This window comes from Solanum pennellii, chromosome 10 (assembly GCF_001406875.1).
Source record: "Solanum pennellii chromosome 10, SPENNV200".
Classification (NCBI taxonomy): Eukaryota; Viridiplantae; Streptophyta; class Magnoliopsida; order Solanales; family Solanaceae; genus Solanum; species Solanum pennellii.
Window position 1 is genome coordinate 82,246,613 of NC_028646.1, and position 18,301 is coordinate 82,264,913.

Genomic DNA, 18,301 nt, shown 5'->3' on the forward strand with positions numbered 1-18,301 from the left:
TACTCAGAAATTAAAATTTAGATTTCATGTCCAACATAAAGCTACTACAAATAACTATTAAAAAGTACACCCATTCTCCAAATCATAATCAGCATAAATTAAAACAAAGCAAACTACAAAAAAAATGGAAAGATAAACCCCTAAAAAAAAAACCTAGAGATTCTAGGGTTTTGAGACAATTTTTCTTCCTAACATATGACTTCCTTCTACAGTGCTGACAAAACTGTCAGCTTCTAAATTACTAACATCGATATAGGAAAAGAAGGTCAAATAGAGGATTGAAAACAAGATAGTGCGAACTCAGCCTATTTTGGCTCTTTTGCTAAACATTTCATCTATTAGTAATTATAGTACATTATTACTAGTAGAAGAAGAGCTAAAACTTGCGGAAAGCTCATTCCAATTAGCATTACTTGTCCAGTTTTCATGCCCTAAAAACTGACGTGGCATACTTGCAACATGATCTTGATCGTCTTCCATTTTCATCAATGCCAGCTGAGTCAACATAGGGTTTAAAACTTTGGGCCTTATTTGACTTATGACACCACCACCACTCGCGTCATAATGAGCCGGGTGGAAAGGGTAAAGGCCAGAGGCAGAGGCAGAGCCAGAACCAGAAGCAGGAGATGAATCCAATCCCCCGTATAAATTATAAGGGAATTGGTTCACTAGTTGTTGATGTAGCCGCCATTGCTCTAAGTTGCTACCCATTCCAAGCTGAAAATTCATGTTTTCATTTGTTCCCATGACGATTGGAGCTGGTGATGACGAAGAAATTGATGTGTAATTCATTTCATTTGGGGTGAAGTGTTGATCAGTCAATTGTCCTAACGGGGACATGAAACGTAGTGGGTGAATTGGAGGGTTCATAAGACCTAGTAAACTAGCTGCTGCTGATGGACTTGAAAAAGTACTATTGTTATTGCTTGTAGAACCAGAATTAGTAGTTTGGCTAGAACCTTGAGATTTGGTATTATTATTGCTGGATTTAGCACTAGTACTACTATTACTAGTGCTACTTCTTTTGTTCCTACGACAGCCTCCACCCACGGGGACGCTCCTTAGAGCGCCCCCTCTCGTCCAATACCTTCTGCAAGTCTTGCAGAAATGACGAGGTTGGGAGAGGCTGTAGTTGTTAAAGTAGCAAAACTTTGTGTTTGTTGACTCACAACGAGGACATTTTTGAGTTGCCTCTGACATCGGGATGTTTGCTAACCGGGCTCGATCTGCCATCGAGCCTGGTCTGATTGAACCTCCACCACCCACATGATGAGGCTGAGGTGGAGGTGGTGGTGGAGGAGGAGGAGGAGTAGTGCTCGCTAGTGGCCGCGGTGGTGTTGGTTGTGATAGTCCTGATGGAAGCTGAGGATTTGGGATGCTATATCCAACTTGCTGAAAAATGAATTAAAAAAAAGAAACTGTTTAGTATATGGTACAAATAATTTAAAGAAGTTTAAATACAAATTAAAGTTGAATAAGTTTTTTCCTTTATCTTTTATGAATTCTTTACTTTTTTGTTCAAGAAGCTAGGTATTGACATTAGAATTTAGAATCATCATATTATTGTTAGAAGAAGAAAAAAAACATACCTGTTGCCAGTTGGATGGATCAAGATAAGCAGAAATAGAGGAAAAAACCATAGTTTAATTTCTTGAATAATGTAAAATTCACTTTTGTAAAAGTTTGGAATGGGATATTGTTAGTGGAGAATATCACATCAAAATGGAGGAAGAAAGAAAGAAAGAAAGAAAGAAAGAAAGAAAGGGAGAAAGCAAGAGAGAATAAAGCTAAAGAGAATTGAGAATATATATAAGGAGCAAGGAGGTTGAATAAAGGACTATATAATATACTATTGCATTTATATATTATTCTCTTATATATATACACAATTAGGTACTTGGTTTATTTCTCACTTGTCTATTTTTGTTTTGTTTATTTTGCTTTTTAAGAGTTCAAGAGGATCTTTGCTTGCTTAGTCTTTAAGCTTCTTAATTATTAAACTTCTTGAGTTAACACTCATCTTACCTTGCTAATTATAAGAGTCGTTTGATTCATATTTACCAAAAAAAAATAATATAGTCATAGAAGAAAAATATTTATCTTGATACAGAATTCAAAAAAATAAAAAAAAACTTTTAAATCTTGTTGTATTAAACTAAAGATGTATAAAAACCACTTTTAACATTGTCATATGCAACATTGTAATTAAAGAATTGTCAAATTGAAATGTAGAGAGGAATAGAATGTGACTATGAGGATTGCATTATTTAAGAGCATTTTTTGCATTTAGATATACTCTTATTCACTTATGGCAAATACACTTCCTTTCTTATTTAATCTTATATAAAATTATACTATATAAATTCTAATAATTATTTTTCATATGTGATCAACCAAATTGTTTAGAGGGATTTTTTAGTCTATCATTGCCCCCTATGCATGGTAGGATCAATCGAGGACCTTTGTGCATAAATTTAAGTACCAAATGTCTATCATTGGCCCCTATGCATGGTATAATCAATCGAGGACCTTTGTGCATAAATTTAAGTACCAAATTAATGGTCCTTTAGATAATATAGTACGTGGTCTCATATATATTGTCATGTTTAATGCGTATAACAAAAGTAGTGAGTGAGTTGTCTATTGATTTGAACGACAATGTAATTAAGACCATTTCCATTGTCATACTTATAATTAACTACATATAATTTCTGAGGTTTATACAATAAGCACTAATCTAATGTGTAATTTACATAAAAAATTTTAGCGTGAAGAGCTAATTATACTATTTTCTTACTATTTATCAAATTACAAAAAATCTTTAAAATTTATGAATTTCAAATACATTACTAGACTTTTGAATACATTACTGGCAGTGGTGGAGCCAGAAGGGGTGTCGACCGACACCTCTTCGTCGGAAAATTATATTGTATAGCTAGAATTAAAATATTTTTTTATGTATATCTATATTAGATACTGACACTTCTTGGCTTATACATGATTTTATTTCTTTATATTTTGACACTCCTTAGACCAAATTCTAGCTCCGCCACTGATTACTGAACTCCCGGATATATTATTGAACATAAAGATACATAAGCAGACATTCAGATACATAGGATAGGGATGTATGGGAAGGAATGTAAATCCAAGAAGAAAGGGATATATTAGCGAGAGGAGAGTGATGCACTGAGAGGGATTGAAGAGGAAATTTGTAAAAATATGATAAAATAAATATGTCTCTTGATAATTTTCCTAATCTAATTATCCACGGCATTCATAATATATACAATCCAATAGAAATAATACTTTGCATGTAATTTTACATGGCTCATATATTTTTAGCTGGTATTATGTGCATCTTGAAATAAAGTCAAGTTTACTATTTTTCTGAATATTCTATGTAGCGAGGAAACCAATACAATAAAATAATACTCGCATAGGATATAATATGTTACTCTCCCAAGATAAATGATTAAAACTAATGATGAATTAATTAATTTTATAAAAAAGGACAGTCTTGGATGCTTTAGACAAATATTCTCAATTTTGTGAGGGACCAAATCAAATGTAACTTTTTCTAGCCCCCTCCCACCCCACCCCCCAAACCTGCCCCTACCTACTAAAAGGAGGGGGGGGGGGTGGATATAATATTTTGTGAAATTGAATAGTTATGTGACGTATATTATAAAATTAGTGGTACAGAAATTAAAGAGAAGGATAATCCTTCCTGGGGAGTTGGGACCTCACATTCTAAAGTGAATAGAATCAGACATTCTGTCTAAATAGCTAGTATAACAAAAATTTATGAGGCTAATGTTATATGTGTGAATATGATCTTATTCGGGGCGAAATATTCATTGTATGGCTCAGTCTGAAGTCAATTAAATTATGAAATAGTATATTCTTTTGTGGTGGTATGCAGATTCTTGAGAGTCTAAGTTTCTCGCCCCAATTTATTTTTTGTTGGTTCAAGTACTATAATGATCCTTATAATCTTAATGTTGATCTCGAATAGGTCTTTTGCATCTATTAAGCCAGATACATAATATCTATAGGGGAGTATAGGAGTACTCGCGAGAAGCCTTTGCTAGAGGGTAAATTTGTAGTCGAGCTCAGTCTATTACTCTCTTGCAATTTGACAAAATTGTACATTTTGTCTTAAAATGAACTAATCTTTAATTTTTGTCCTAAAAAATTGTTTCTTTTTCATTTATTTTTTCCTTAGCAATTGATTTACACCTAATGGGATATAAGTTCTATAGAAACAAAATTCATATCTGGACATAACATATGAAATATTATAATACGAAAACATAAATATACACCTTGTGACTTCTTTTTTAAGTTACTGAGGAACATAAACTAAAGATGAACGTAAAATAAGGACAAAAGTGAAAATGATCCTTGCAAGTTTTAGATGGCCCATAACTCTGATCCATAGGGTGGCTAAAATTGGGCCTCAGTACAAGATAGGCCTACAGGCTTGGACAGAGTAGGCCCATTGGATATTCAGGGCCCGATAGGAAAAAGACGTTACCTTTCAGAACCATCCACATCTAACATATAGATACGAAAATTTGTATAAAATTGAAGATAAATCAACGGATTTTAACTTCTAGTTCATTTCCTATAAGTACAAGACTACGTACTCATTTTCACTAGCTCTTTACAAGTCTAATAAAGAACAATTTAATGTAAAGATAGAAAATGAGATCTTCCTAACTATGAAGCAAATAAAAAAAAAATCAACAAAAAGTGTTTGACTTTACATTTCAACCATAATATACCAAGAGTAAAAGCATGATATATATATAAACCTTGGATGCTAAAAATTGGTTAAGATAAGATATGATCATGCACCATAGAGCATTAAATTATATAGGGAATTAGTAGTAGTAGTTGTTAAAAAGTCATGAGAAGTTGAAAACTAAGATGACCACACGTGCCTTGTTGTATGATTAAACTTCTACAGTTACCAAGTTCTAACCTACTATGAACATGATATTTGTATTTGCACTTACTATATTCTAATTCTATGTGCTTTGACAAAGACACATAAAAATGAAATTTGGAGTAAAATACTTGAATTTGTGTGCATTGGGTCGATCTCCGAGGGCAGTCCGCCTTTTTTTGTTTTCCACTTAATTAGGGCATGTCTTGACACTTTGAGGTCAGATTAACTCAGATTTACATTTTTTTTTAAAAAGTATTTTGAGAATAAGCTTATAGTATTAAAGGTGGGTTCATTTTTTTAAATTCAAATATGAGATTTTTGATTAAGAATGGAGAAATAATTGTCATCCATTATAATATACGTTGGTCGTGAGGCTCTACTTTACCTTTCTCTGTTTTTAATTTCGATCAGTGGCGGAATCGAAATTTTCAATAATGAAATTCAAATATAAAGAAGTAAGCGCACGAAGAAGTCAAAGACATTCAACATCTACTACATATATATACATAAAAAATAATATTAATCAACATGAATTTTGTGGTGAAATACTCAGATATATTAATTATTGTTTCTAAAGAGTAAGTCAAAGTCTGAAATGAACAGAGTAAGAGTAACAATTGAAAAAACTCCGTAAACATGACGATTTTGATGTTGATATTTACTCTAAACAATAGCTTAACAAATTTAACGATGGCCCGAGGAATCATAGTAGCTCAATTGGCTAGCTTCAAGTACTTACATCGTATTGATTCCCCACTATGTAAATTCCTCCACCAGTTCTCAAACCCCTATTCCTATTTAAAAAATAAAAAAATCTCTCAATAAAAATAATTATATAAGTACTAGATTTTTACAATATTATGAAATGTATATTTCATATATGATATGTGTATAATTTAATACTTCATTATACACTAAATTTATACGAGCAATATCTACAAATTGTTACAGCTAGGAGTGTGAAAATGTGTTTAGCCAGCTGACTAAAAATATTTAGATGGCATTTTTATTCCTCAACCAATATTATATATCTCCTTCTCTTTTATTTATTTATTACTAATGTAAAAACCACTTTTCTTTCTCTTTTTCTCCTCCACTCTTCCTCAACCCATCGTCTTTTACTCAAAGTTTTGATCTCATAACTCAACTCATGACAAATCACTCAATAATCAAGTGAGCATAGTTTTTCTCGTCATTGCGCTTGTTCAGATCAGGTCTACTTGCGATCCTTCTTCAAAAATAGAATATTCTTTCGATATGTCGAATCCAGACCTTTTCCAAGTAAAACAAGAAGAAGATGATGAGAAAAAGGTTATTACTTACAAAATTCCAGATAGGTGCATAGAGGATATTGCACCTAGTCAACATGACACCGTTGACCAAAACCAAGATGAAAACAATCCAGATCATGATGATAAAAAAGAAATACTATTTCAAGAAGAGGATCTAGATAAAGGAAGCCCATGTTCAGGACAATTTGGAACGATACAGAGAAGATCAACACAGACGTTGTGTGAAGATGATGACACATATAAATCGAGAAATGATGATAGCGACGATGATGATGGTGGATTTACAACTCCAACTTCTTCGGATCACAAAATCCCAGTGATGACAACGTGTCCACCAGCACCTAAAAAAAGTATCAAAAGAAAAGTTTCAGATTCACCGAACATACATCCAACTCTTCATGTTGACTTTGAAGATTTGGAAGAGAATATCAAGAAATTAAGAAGAAATGATCATCAAGAATGAACTTCATTTATATTAAAGGTGAGGAATAAAATTCATCGACCATTATATATATTCTATGGATTTGAGTTACATAGAATAATACCATATATAATAATTGTAACATTTATAATTTATATGTATTTATTTACCCTAGGATACAAATTAATATATATCCGTAATCAATTACCTTTATATTTGCATCTCCTTGGCTGATAATAATTACAAGTACTCCATATCATTTGATTTTGGTATTTATCCATTTTTGAAGATTTATTCTGAAGCATATTATTCCAAAAACTTGTGTTTTTTAAGGAATCATCCTTTGATGATCGATTATCTTGGACGATTTGTATAGCGTTGTTAGTTTAAATTTTAAATAGAATATTTTTTATTTAAACTTATAGTACATTATGATTAAATTTATTGTTATGATACAATTAAACATATCATTCTATGCCACAATTGATTTGGTGTTATCATATTATTATCTTTTTTTCTCAATTTATCATTGTTTATTACGTAATAATTCTCCATTTTATCATTTCGCTTATTTTTTTTAATCTATTATAGTTTTACCTCGTCTCCTATTTTTCTTGTAGATTTATCCCTTAGATTATTGATATCTGACATTATGTTATAACAAAATATAAAATAATCTATTCAAATATTATATTAATCAAAATAATACATTATAATACAATATAATACGATATAATATGATACATTATAGAATGATATATAACGACGATCCAAACAAGATGTTAAGCAACCGAAATAGATATGTAGTACTCCCTTTGTCGGGGATTGTTGTCATGTTTTACTTTTTGAAAATCAATTTGACTAATTTTCAAAGTTAAATTAGATCACATTAATTCGATATCTTAAACAAAAAAAATTAGATATCCTAAAGCTATATGAAAAGTACTATAAATTGCAATCTTTTGCATATTAGTATGATGAAAAAATATATCTTAGAATGTTAGTCAAAGTTTTTATAGTTTGACTCTAAAAATAGAAATCATGATAAACAATACCGAACGGTGATAGTAGTAAGTACTAGTGTAGGAAATTTATGAGTTTCTCCTTGTGGAAGTGGATTTAATTTGCATTAATCACAATTTTGAGTTATTGATAGTATAAACTCCTTACAAAGACGAATCAACTTTCTCATATTCACAAGCTAAATATTATCTACTAAGGTCTGAGAGGCAAATAATTTTGCAAATTAAATTTATGGTGGGGAGAACATATACGAGTTAATGATCTAACTAGCTTCTTTATAGATCCACTACAACGAATGAATGATTTAGCGGTAATAATATAATTATTGTTACATTATATATTTGATAAAAATAATAATAAGTATAAATATTTATTACCATCATTTTATAAATTATCGCTAAAGGATTTAACAACTGTGAATATAATAACTTTAACTCAAAATATTAATGCTAAAAAATAATAATTTATCATCAATATTAAATATCTCTTTTGGTACAATGATATAACCGACCCAATAGCATTTTCTAACAAAATATACTAGAAATTCAACCCTAGTAATGAAAGAAGAAAACCTAGTACTGTTTCAGATGCAGTGCTTGGGAAGCTTTCTAGCTAGGTCATAAATATATATGGTGCTTTAATTTCAACAATATTATATTTTGGAGATATAATATATTAATATTTCTAAATACTACCATTCAATTCACAAGTCACAACACGCTTTGGTAATGTGGTTGATTTTTTGAACTTTAGGTAGACAACAAATTTAACAATTTCTTTTATTATTATAAGATTTTCTACAATATTTATCATGAAAATGATATGCCTATAGAAAAAATAATATATACTGCCAAGAATGATAGTAGCAATCATAACGCTGTATTTGTAGCCCTAGTTACTGTTTTTAGCTTGAAGGTCAGCATTCATGGTAATTTTATTTAATGTTTGACATCTATTTTGAGCCTCGATTAATTTAGATTCACACTATATCAAAAGCCGATTCATTATAGTTAGGGCAATGTTCCCCTTGTATCAAATTTTGTCTATTCCCCTGCTCAAATCCCAGACTACTTGTCAAGGAACGGAGAGATCTTATACATCTCATCACCACCTTTGATGGTGGTTCATGGGTGGACCATCGTGCTCGATAGCTTTGACGATCAAGTATTTATGTTAAACTTTTCATTATATATATAAAGGCATTAAAAGGGAGAATTACTAATAACACTTGAAAGTCTAGTACTACCATAAGTCAAACACACGTAAGAATGATTGAATTGGTGTAGCAGGTGATATTTCATAAAGAAAGCTAAGAATCAATTAACATCTTTTCAATCAAGCTCGTCACACTGCAATTACACTAGTGCGATTTAAATTTCTAATCTAATTTATGAAATTGCTGCACTAGAAAAATTTAGCTTGTATGGACTCAAAAAATAACGATCACAAATTTTTCTGATATTCCTCAAAAAAAAAGAAATTACTAAAGTACAGAATTTGGTATTTGTACAAGTGGCTTCTCATCGTTTCTGATTTGAATGATTCTTTTGGCATGTTGGTCATGTAATAAGTATAACAAACGTACGTGATACGATTGAGCTTTAGTTTGTCATTTTACAGTGTAATCAAAAGCGTACGTAGTAAGTCAATCAAAAGCGTACGTGGAAAGATCAATCAGAGTTAAACTTCAATTAGAATATGCATATACTTTATTTTAGTGAGTGCTTAATCGTTAAAATGAAATAATCTTTTTATTATATTAGAAATTTTTGAAGTTAAAATTATTGTTAGTCATACACTTTTAAATTGACAAAATATAAACTTTATGATAATTTATATGTGATGTCTTTTAATTTTATCTATAAATCAATCAAACAGGAAATAAAGAAAAATCAATTTTAAAAAAATGGGTTGAAATTATAAAATACAATATTCATATTCAGAAAAAGCAATAAACTACACAGTACAGTACACACCAAGGAAAAGTCAAAATCAAAAGTGAAGGCAAGTACAAATTAATAATGGAAGAAAAAATCATTTTAATTAATTGCAACTCTCATTTAAACAGCCAGTAAAATTCAAAAAAAAAAGAAAAAGAAAAAAAGATGACATGAATATTTTAACATTCTACTAATAATGGTTATAGCTATATTGGACTTAGTTAATAAATGGTGGATTATTGACTTACCTAAACGCTATGCGAACAAATGTGCGAGTTATAATCTCATCGAACTCTTTAAAATATATTAAGATGTAATTGTCTTATTTATTTTTTTAAAATTTTAATATCTATTAATAACATAATTTTTTTATTATAACTTTATATAAAATATTAAATAAAAAAATACTTATAAAATATTAAAATAGAAATTACACATCCATTCTATTTTTTTTTAATGATTTAACCTTGTACATATGTACTTCTTTTTTGGGCCTTTAACAAACGATTCAAATGTTTTACCGTAGAGCCGACTCAGTGTGATGATGAGTGATTTGTGGCGGTGGTTATACTAAGGTAGCTAATTTCAGTGGTTCATTATTTTAAATTTTTTTTTACTAATTTAAATTGTGAAGTAAAGTTATATATTAAAAAAAAAGTATAATAGAAAATGGTTCAATCATAATAGACGAAATAACGCATAATACATAATTATAGATGTGTATAAATAAATATTAAAATTTGTATAAAATTAAATAAATAGACACATTTATTGTATTTTATATTTTATATAATATTTTTATATTCTATGTAATATTTTAAGTGTATTATATCATTTAAAATAAAATATATATATCTACTTATGCATATTCAAAATTGAAAGACATAATATTAAAGATAAATGACATAATAATGTATTAAGCCATGAAATAATTTTTTTAATGAAGTGAAACTTAAATAATTTATTATTAGAGTTAGAAATAATGGGAAAAATCAGTGGATTAATGTGTGGCCGTTTCTAATTTTTCTCAACCCCTTTAACGTTATAGGGTAACGCTTCATCATCAGATCCGAATTTGTCGTTTATTTTCTTCTTTTTCTCATCTTTCTTAACAAAGCACTATCCATTTTTCGATTTCACTCATACACAAGCAAATTCTACCTCTAAATTTAAAATTAAAAAAAAGAAAAAAAGAAAAAAAGAGGTGAGAATATGATCACAATCATATATGTTCTTCAATTAATTTTATTCTTCTTCATTTTATTATTACTATATATATTATTCTTCTCTAGCTCAAACTCTGCTAGTGCATGTGATCTGTGAAATATTTTTTGAATTATTAATTATTGCGATTTGCGTCCATTACTACTTTCTTGAATATGTATGTACCTTTATTGAAAGTTTAGATTCTTGAAACCTGAATTGACGTCAATGTATTCGTTTTCCCATTAGGTGACTGTTGCAATATCTTTGTTTGTGCATTTCCTTCATTATTTATGTGTATTTGTTTAACTTCTCTTGAATTTTAATTGATTGGTTAATGAGATTGATTTTTTAGAAATCCTTGTTGTGCAAATTGAATATATTATGAGAAAATTTTAACTATCTAAAATTTCGTAAATGTGAAACTACAGTCTAATATTTTGTCAATGTAAATCAACAATATTTGAGTGAGTCATGAGCATTTCTTGGGATGTTTAAGGAAAGCTACAAAGAACTTGGAGATCATGAGGAAACTTTGTAGTGAAATTTATCCAACCTTTGTAAAATACTACTCCTTTTATTTCAATTTATGTGACGTTATTTGACTTGATACAAAGTTTAAGAAAAAAAAGATATTTTTGATGTCTAAAGTAAGTTATTGATATAGAAACGTGTCTTTGTTTTTAGTAGTGGCTAAAACGTAAATTGTGTCAAATAAATTGAGACAGAAGGAGTATAGGATATATGCAACTAGATTAGAGCTTCGTAGTGTTTTTTAGTTGTATGTATGTATCATGGAATGTTATAGGATATTTTTGTGGTCTAAGGTATTATTTGTTGCTAACTTATTTGTTGTTCAATATTAGTAAAAAATGGCTGATGTTGATGATATTCAACCTCTTGTTTGTGACAATGGAACCGGCATGGTTAAGGTAATGAATTGAACCATCAATTATTAACATTTTGATTGAAGAAATTCGAAAAAAAAGAAAAAAAATCTGTTCTCAGCTGTAGTATGTGTATCTTATATAGGCTGGTTTTGCTGGAGATGATGCCCCAAGGGCAGTTTTTCCTAGCATTGTTGGACGTCCTCGACATACTGGAGTGATGGTTGGAATGGGGCAGAAGGATGCCTATGTTGGAGATGAGGCTCAGTCGAAACGTGGTATTTTAACATTGAAGTATCCTATTGAACATGGTATTGTTAATAACTGGGATGACATGGAGAAGATTTGGCATCACACTTTCTACAATGAACTTCGAGTTGCTCCAGAAGAGCATCCAGTTCTTCTCACTGAGGCACCTCTAAATCCAAAGGCTAATCGTGAGAAAATGACTCAAATCATGTTCGAAACATTCAATTGCCCTGCAATGTATGTTGCAATTCAAGCTGTTCTGTCTTTATATGCTAGTGGTCGTACTACTGGTAAGATATTCACATTCTGTACTTCCTTTTTCTTTTTTTTGGATGTTGTTCATGTTCCAATTTTCTATAATTAAGGATCCGTTCTTACTAGGAATCAATCTCATGGATATTTGTCACACTTTTTTTTGATGATTTATTTCGGAGATGTCATTAGTTATTACTCATGATTGTGAGTATAGATGGAGAAGTGTTAGAAAAGATGAGGAAATTTATGGAATGATTTTACTAACTTGGTAACAAGTGAAGAATTAATCTCTCTAGGTTGTTGAGCGAAAAGCATGATAATACATAAATCAAATCTCATAAGATAGTTAAAGAAGAAGTAACTTGTGGTGGTTTTTGAAATGTTTTGATATGCTTTTACTTTGATCTGAGGGTCTATCGAAAATAGACTGTCTATCTTCCAAGGCATGGTAAGTTCTGCATACACACTACCCTTCCCACGTCCCATTTGTTGTTGTTGGTTAAGACGAAAAGTATATGATTCTTGTCTGCCTTGTAGGTATTGTTTTGGATTCCGGAGATGGTGTTAGCCACACAGTTCCTATCTACGAAGGTTATGCACTTCCTCACGCGATCCTTCGTCTTGACCTTGCTGGTCGTGACCTCACAGAGCATTTGGCAAAGATCCTCACAGAGCGTGGATACTCATTCACAACCAGTGCTGAGAAGGAAATTGTGAGAGACATGAAGGAGAAGCTGTCATACATTGCTCTAGACTTTGAGCAGGAGTTGGATATGGTTAAGTCAAGCAGCTCTGTTGAGAAAAACTTTGAGCTTCCAGATGGTCAAGTGATTACCATTGGAGCTGAGCGTTTCCGTTGCCCAGAAGTGCTGTTCCAGCCTTCCACAATCGGAATGGAAGCTGCTGGTATCCACGAGACAACATACAACTCCATAATGAAGTGTGATGTTGATATCAGGAAGGATCTGTACGGGAACATTGTACTTAGTGGTGGATCCACTATGTTTCCTGGTATTGCTGACAGAATGAGCAAGGAGATCACCGCGTTAGCCCCTAGCAGCATGAAGATTAAGGTTGTTGCGCCCCCTGAAAGGAAGTACAGTGTGTGGATTGGAGGTTCCATCTTGGCATCCCTCAGTACCTTCCAGCAGGTAATTAAGCATTTAGTTTTTCAATTAGTATACTCGTTACACGATGAAACGATGCTCAAAATATTTGTGTTCTTTGAAATGTAGATGTGGATTGCGAAGGCAGAGTTTGATGAGTCTGGCCCATCAATTGTGCATAGGAAATGTTTCTAATCGGAGCAAAGATGATCTCTATATCTCTCTGATATCGCGCTACGCCTATGTTCTTTTTGTTTTGTTTCTTGATATAGCAGCTTTTGGATAGTTATTATTGCTCTTGAACTAATTTCAGGTCTCTAGTTTTCATTTGATTGTCTATGATGATTTTGTCAAATTTCGATATACTCTTTATTTCTTTTATAGTCCTGGAGGACTAATGTAATAAGTTGTTCAACTCACTTGAAGTGTGCTTTTCATTATATGCATTGCTCAAGGAAGTTTTGTTGTACTTCATGTTTTGCCCAGTAGAGTGAAGCCTTTTTTTTTTAAAAAAAAATTGTCTGGCCTATTACGTCTTAAATTGCTTATATTACATGTGTCTTTCAAATTTAATTCTACATTCGAGTTGGCTCAAATAGAAGATATTTTTGGGAAAGTTTTAATTAATAAGAGCATGCTATAAATCATTTCATTTACTAGTAAATATGTACCATGATTTATCCATTTGAATTATGACCCCAATGCATTAAATAATGAGAAGAGTTATTTGGCACGAATAAACTCCATTAAGCCGATGGAAGTCTGTCAGTCACATTATAGGAATAGCGGACCAAAGTGTAAAAAAATGAACATAAGGTGGAAAAACATCCCAAATCCAAAGTAGAGGTGTTTCCACAAATGCAATTCGAATTGCAAAAATCGAAATTACTGATTTGTGTAATTTGACAAATGGGAATATCTTGCTTGTGTTCAACTCTCTGTAGATTTCCAGTAGATTATCCAGAGTGGTTGGTCAGCCAAACCCATGGCTATGGCTGCTTACTCAGTGGTCGCAAACCACTTCAAGCAGTTGCCACAAGTACTGTCATTGTCGATGTTTCTCAGGAAGGACGGAAATACGTTACTGCTACGGAGTTGCGGAAGCCAATAACTGCGGCGATACTGGCGGCAGCTGCAGCATGTGCTGTGATTGTGGCGGTGAATGGGGCGGAGGCGTTGGCGGTGCCGGCGCAGATTGAAACGCAACAGGAGGTACTTGGGGAGACATTTTCGAATGTACCGCAAACGTTATCCGGCGATTGTGTTGATAGTCAGAAGAATTGCAAGAAGGCGAGGATTCAAAGACCTAAGTCAAGGCAAGCAGAGACTTGCACGGTCAAATGTGTCAATACTTGTATTCGTGGTGGCAGTGGATCTCCTGGTGAAGGTCCTCTTAACGTAAGAAGGTATGATTTGTATGTAAATTTGACTACCAAGCCTTTGTTGAAACTGTTCCTTTTGATTGCCTACGGATTCAAACAAATTACCTTGTATATTTATAGGTAAATTATGTAGAGTGCCGACTCATTTAGTACATATCATGCTCCTATTGTTTATGAGATACCATTCCAAAATAGCTACCAAAATTAGGTTACACTAATTTGCTAGCTATCTTATGTAACCTGGATATATTTCTCCGATCTGAGTTGGAATGTATGGATCATATGTTTCATAATTTGCCAGAAATGCATATTGGCATCAAATCATAATTCTTTCTTTCGGGCTTGACAGGATGGAAAAAACAAAATCAGAATATTGAAAATCAAATGGACAACCTTCTAATATTTTTTTAATGGGCATTTTATAGTTGCAACCTTCTAAATATAGAGTTATAACCTAAATTCTGAACACCTTTTCTTACAAAACCTGTTTGCAAGCATTCGTTGTTTACCGTAGGAAGGATTGTAGCATAAAGCCTGCTCGAACAACTAACAATTAGCTCCGCAGTCGCCAGTCAGGTTGACAGAAACTGAGACATAATGAGGGTAAGGAAGGTAAGAAAGGGAGGGAGAAATCAGTTATACTTCAATTTTAGTGCATGTGGTCTTTAGAGACCATTTATATACTGGTAGATTTGAATGTAGAGAAGTGTTAAGTTAAAAGCTTCAAACAAGCATGAAATTAGCTTGTTAGGTAGAAGAATGTACACAGCCATTTCATTAAAAAAACTTGGGGAGGAAAATGTACATTAGATACATTCTAAACTAAGCTGCAGGAAATCGTGAGACTGATACTGTGATAAAACTAGATACAAAGCATGAGCTACTCTTGGTTTGAAAAGGTTAAGGATGTGAAGCTACTTCTAGCATTTCTTTCATGTCTGACATTATTTCGCTTAGATACCAATCAACTCTCTTAGTTATACTTATGTCTTTGTTGACTATTGGTGAAGCGTGTCTGCTATAGAAGGATAAAAAGATATCAAGTACTCATATCTGAACAGATATGTGGCAGCTTTAAAATTGGAACTGAAGTTATATATGATAGGGGCAGTTTGACTAATAACATGTCATCTAACTTCTTCTGGTCGATTATTTTAATATTCTGGAGTTCCTTTTTCTTTCGTCCCTCCTTGATAATGATTGAAAATGCTTGCAGGAAAACATAAGCAGGTAAGTGAAAAGCTAACTAAATGCCTACTTCCATGGTATATAGTATTTCTAGTTTGCTTTATTGATAAATGATAACCTTGTTAAAAATTCCATATTTCTTCTTCCTCCAAACTGTGACCTGCCCCCTATACTATGAAAATTTTAGAAAAAAAGAAAAGAAAATGAGAAGCAAATAGGAAAGGGACAATGAACATGTCATAAGAGATACCTTTCTGTAGAATTAATTGAATGCCGATAGGATGTAACATATATTGACGAAGAGATATTATTGAGTAAGTCATTTTAAGAGGTTTGATTTTACTTCTTTTGTCTACAGGCCTTTGGTGGTGTTTAAGCAAGGGTTTCGCAGTCGCCAATACTGGTAATTGCTTTTCCTTCAAACTCATAGTCTTTATATTTCAGTTTCTTAAGCCTCCATAAGTACATAATATTTGTTCTGCTCGCAATTGTGCAACTAATCACTTGCCAAATTCTTGTTAAATATGCAATACTGAACAAGTAACCGTATGTGGCAAGTTTGTAAAGAAGACATCATGTTGTTGTTGTTACAGAAGATGGAAAGTTTTAAAAATAGCTGTGCTCTTCATTAAATGCTGGTCTTAAGTGTTGCTAAACCGTCAATGTTAAATAAACACAATTCATACAAGTTTTGCCTGGACTGCTAAAAGCGTGTCCATCTTTATTTATCCTATCGTTCTTACCAAAAGGATAATGAACTTATCTTTCATCTAATTTCCAATACATACTGAAAATCATATATCTTCTACACCTTTACTACATTGGAAGGTATAATCAGTAAACATGGTAAGTAACTATAGAAGTTGTTCAGTTAGAGATGAATATATAATTGGAGAGAAGAAAAGTGAAACCAAGGAGAGAAATGGAGAAAATGGCGTACATCGGTATTCCTTCCTGCCTCTTCAACTTTTAAGACTAAGTTTACTTCTCTACCTTTTGATCTTGCTAAAGTTAAAGTTTAGGAAGCACTGCATTGTTTGTAAAATAAATGAATTGTAGTTTCATTCTTTCCTTCTTGAGACATAATCCCTATAAGTAATTAAATATGTTTTTCTAACGGCTTAAGTTTTTAGATAAGATGATCACGAACTCTAAAACAATATCTAAGCGTGCATGAAGTCCTTGGTCCAAATATGTCGCTCGAAAAAAGACCCAATTTCATGAGAAGCAATCCCAACAGACCCTGCCTTAACCTGTCTCTCGGACAGTCAGCCCTCACCAGGCTGCTTGTATTGCTAAATGCAGGAGCATATTTCCACGTGTTTGGGCATGAGAACGAATCAAACCCACACGTGAGGAGGTATGATGGGACAGAATATAATTACGTAATTTAAAGTATGTTCTCTTTAACAACTTGAATATAACACATTACGAAAATGAAATGCTTGGTACTTACCATTGCGGCCTAAATTTTTTATAAATGTTGAAATTGAGCTGCATTTGAAATCTTTCAATTGTAGGAGCAAACAATGTGATGAAAGCTGCATCAATTACTGCAAACTAGGATATATTCATTGTGTAATATCCATCAGAAATAACTTAACGTTTCAGTTTGAAATTTTCACTGCATACATCTAGTGAGGAACATGATTACCCGCCATATAATGTTTTCTGAATGACTGAAATATTTGTTAATGAAAACTGACTTGTTTTTTTGTTTCTTTTTAATGTTTCTTCTTGCAGTTTGGTGGAATGCTCTGATATATGTAATTTGATGAAAGATGGTGAAGATGGACCGTAGGATGTACATTTACTAATCTTAATTTTAGGTTAAATTCTTTATCTGAGCCTACAAAATTCCCTGGTGCTCTTTCTTATAATAAAAGCTTTGATTGGGTTGTATATTATCTATCCAGAAAATTTGACAGGCTTTATGTATATATACCTACTTTTTCTTCCACCTTCCCAATATTATTTAGGATATCTTGTATTCTAAAGTGAGAAATGCGAATTCGAAATTAAAATACCACAACATCTGTATTTCGTGGTAGTGCAGAAAGATAGGAATGAAAAATGAAGAATTATTTAAATGCAAAGGGGTTTCCTTGTGAAAGTAGTAAGTACGACCAAGGGTGTGACTTAGTAATCTATGAAATTGAGAATTTTTAAGTCTCTAGTTATAATCAGTGGAGACAAAAAAATACTATGTAATTTTTTTCATATGTACTAATTGGACAAAGTCATTTGTAACCTATTGTTGGTGGATTGTGGTAGGGTGTGAGGTATCTCATGACATTAATCCTGATCTATACGATTCTTTTCATATGTATTAGATGCACAAAAATTGATTTGGACACTATAATCATAAAATGATCCCCTTTTCTGGTTTTTTTTTTTT

General features: G+C 32.0%; 4 protein-coding genes across 6 annotated transcripts; 3 read left to right on the plus strand and 1 right to left on the minus strand.

Annotated features, from left to right (window-relative positions):
* Window positions 1-1,779, minus strand: LOC107002744 (dof zinc finger protein DOF2.4-like). The gene is made up of 2 exons (XM_015200898.2): window positions 1,590-1,779; window positions 1-1,392 (listed from the first exon to the last, which is right to left on the minus strand). Exons 1-2 carry the CDS (start codon window positions 1,638-1,640, stop codon window positions 346-348), a joined length of 1,098 nt encoding a protein of 365 aa, XP_015056384.1. The 5' UTR covers window positions 1,641-1,779; the 3' UTR covers window positions 1-345.
* A 4,244-nt stretch (window positions 1,780-6,023) lies between these two features.
* LOC107002040 (cyclin-dependent protein kinase inhibitor SMR3-like) lies at window positions 6,024-6,891 on the plus strand. Its single transcript, XM_015199967.2, has one exon. The coding sequence runs from the start codon at window positions 6,215-6,217 to the stop codon at window positions 6,710-6,712; it is 498 nt and encodes a 165-aa protein (XP_015055453.1). The 5' UTR covers window positions 6,024-6,214; the 3' UTR covers window positions 6,713-6,891.
* A 3,837-nt stretch (window positions 6,892-10,728) lies between these two features.
* On the plus strand, window positions 10,729-13,805 carry LOC107032459 (actin-75). 2 transcript variants are annotated; one of them, XM_015234060.2, is made up of 5 exons: window positions 10,729-10,837; window positions 11,703-11,768; window positions 11,869-12,262; window positions 12,765-13,378; window positions 13,463-13,805. In XM_015234060.2, exons 2-5 carry the CDS (start codon window positions 11,709-11,711, stop codon window positions 13,526-13,528), a joined length of 1,134 nt encoding a protein of 377 aa, XP_015089546.1. In that variant the 5' UTR covers window positions 10,729-10,837; window positions 11,703-11,708; the 3' UTR covers window positions 13,529-13,805. The 2 variants fall into 2 exon arrangements, with proteins under 2 accessions (XP_015089546.1, XP_027768027.1); XM_027912226.1 differs by lacking the exon at window positions 10,729-10,837 and adding an exon at window positions 10,925-11,014.
* Window positions 13,806-14,109: 304 nt separating this feature from the next.
* LOC107032197 lies at window positions 14,110-17,872 on the plus strand. 2 transcript variants are annotated; one of them, XM_027912049.1, is made up of 4 exons: window positions 14,110-14,739; window positions 16,262-16,306; window positions 17,209-17,263; window positions 17,647-17,872. In XM_027912049.1, exons 1-3 carry the CDS (start codon window positions 14,243-14,245, stop codon window positions 17,234-17,236), a joined length of 570 nt encoding a protein of 189 aa, XP_027767850.1. In that variant the 5' UTR covers window positions 14,110-14,242; the 3' UTR covers window positions 17,237-17,263; window positions 17,647-17,872. The 2 variants fall into 2 exon arrangements, with proteins under 2 accessions (XP_027767850.1, XP_015089267.1); XM_015233781.2 differs by lacking the exon at window positions 17,209-17,263 and having other exon boundaries at window positions 14,115-14,739.
* Window positions 17,873-18,301: the final 429 nt, after the last annotated feature.

What these genes read in the sequence shown, in the direction of transcription:
- LOC107002744 (XM_015200898.2), bottom strand. Translation starts at nt 1,640, where the DNA reads ATGGTTTTTTCCTCTATTTCTGCTTATCTTGATCCATCCAACTGGCAA. An exon ending in ATCCATCCAACTGGCAACAG is followed by an intron (nt 1,393 to 1,589) that starts GTATGTTTTTTT and finishes TTCATTTTTCAG; the next exon opens with CAAGTTGGATATAGCATCCC.
- LOC107002040 (XM_015199967.2), top strand. Translation starts at nt 6,215, where the DNA reads ATGTCGAATCCAGACCTTTTCCAAGTAAAACAAGAAGAAGATGATGAG.
- LOC107032459 (XM_015234060.2), top strand. Translation starts at nt 11,709, where the DNA reads ATGGCTGATGTTGATGATATTCAACCTCTTGTTTGTGACAATGGAACC. An exon ending in TGCTAGTGGTCGTACTACTG is followed by an intron (nt 12,263 to 12,764) that starts GTAAGATATTCA and finishes TCTGCCTTGTAG; the next exon opens with GTATTGTTTTGGATTCCGGA. An exon ending in CCCTCAGTACCTTCCAGCAG is followed by an intron (nt 13,379 to 13,462) that starts GTAATTAAGCAT and finishes TTTGAAATGTAG; the next exon opens with ATGTGGATTGCGAAGGCAGA.
- LOC107032197 (XM_015233781.2), top strand. Translation starts at nt 14,243, where the DNA reads ATGGGAATATCTTGCTTGTGTTCAACTCTCTGTAGATTTCCAGTAGAT. An exon ending in GGTCCTCTTAACGTAAGAAG is followed by an intron (nt 14,740 to 16,261) that starts GTATGATTTGTA and finishes TTTTGTCTACAG; the next exon opens with GCCTTTGGTGGTGTTTAAGC. An exon ending in TTTCGCAGTCGCCAATACTG is followed by an intron (nt 16,307 to 17,646) that starts GTAATTGCTTTT and finishes TTCTTCTTGCAG; the next exon opens with TTTGGTGGAATGCTCTGATA.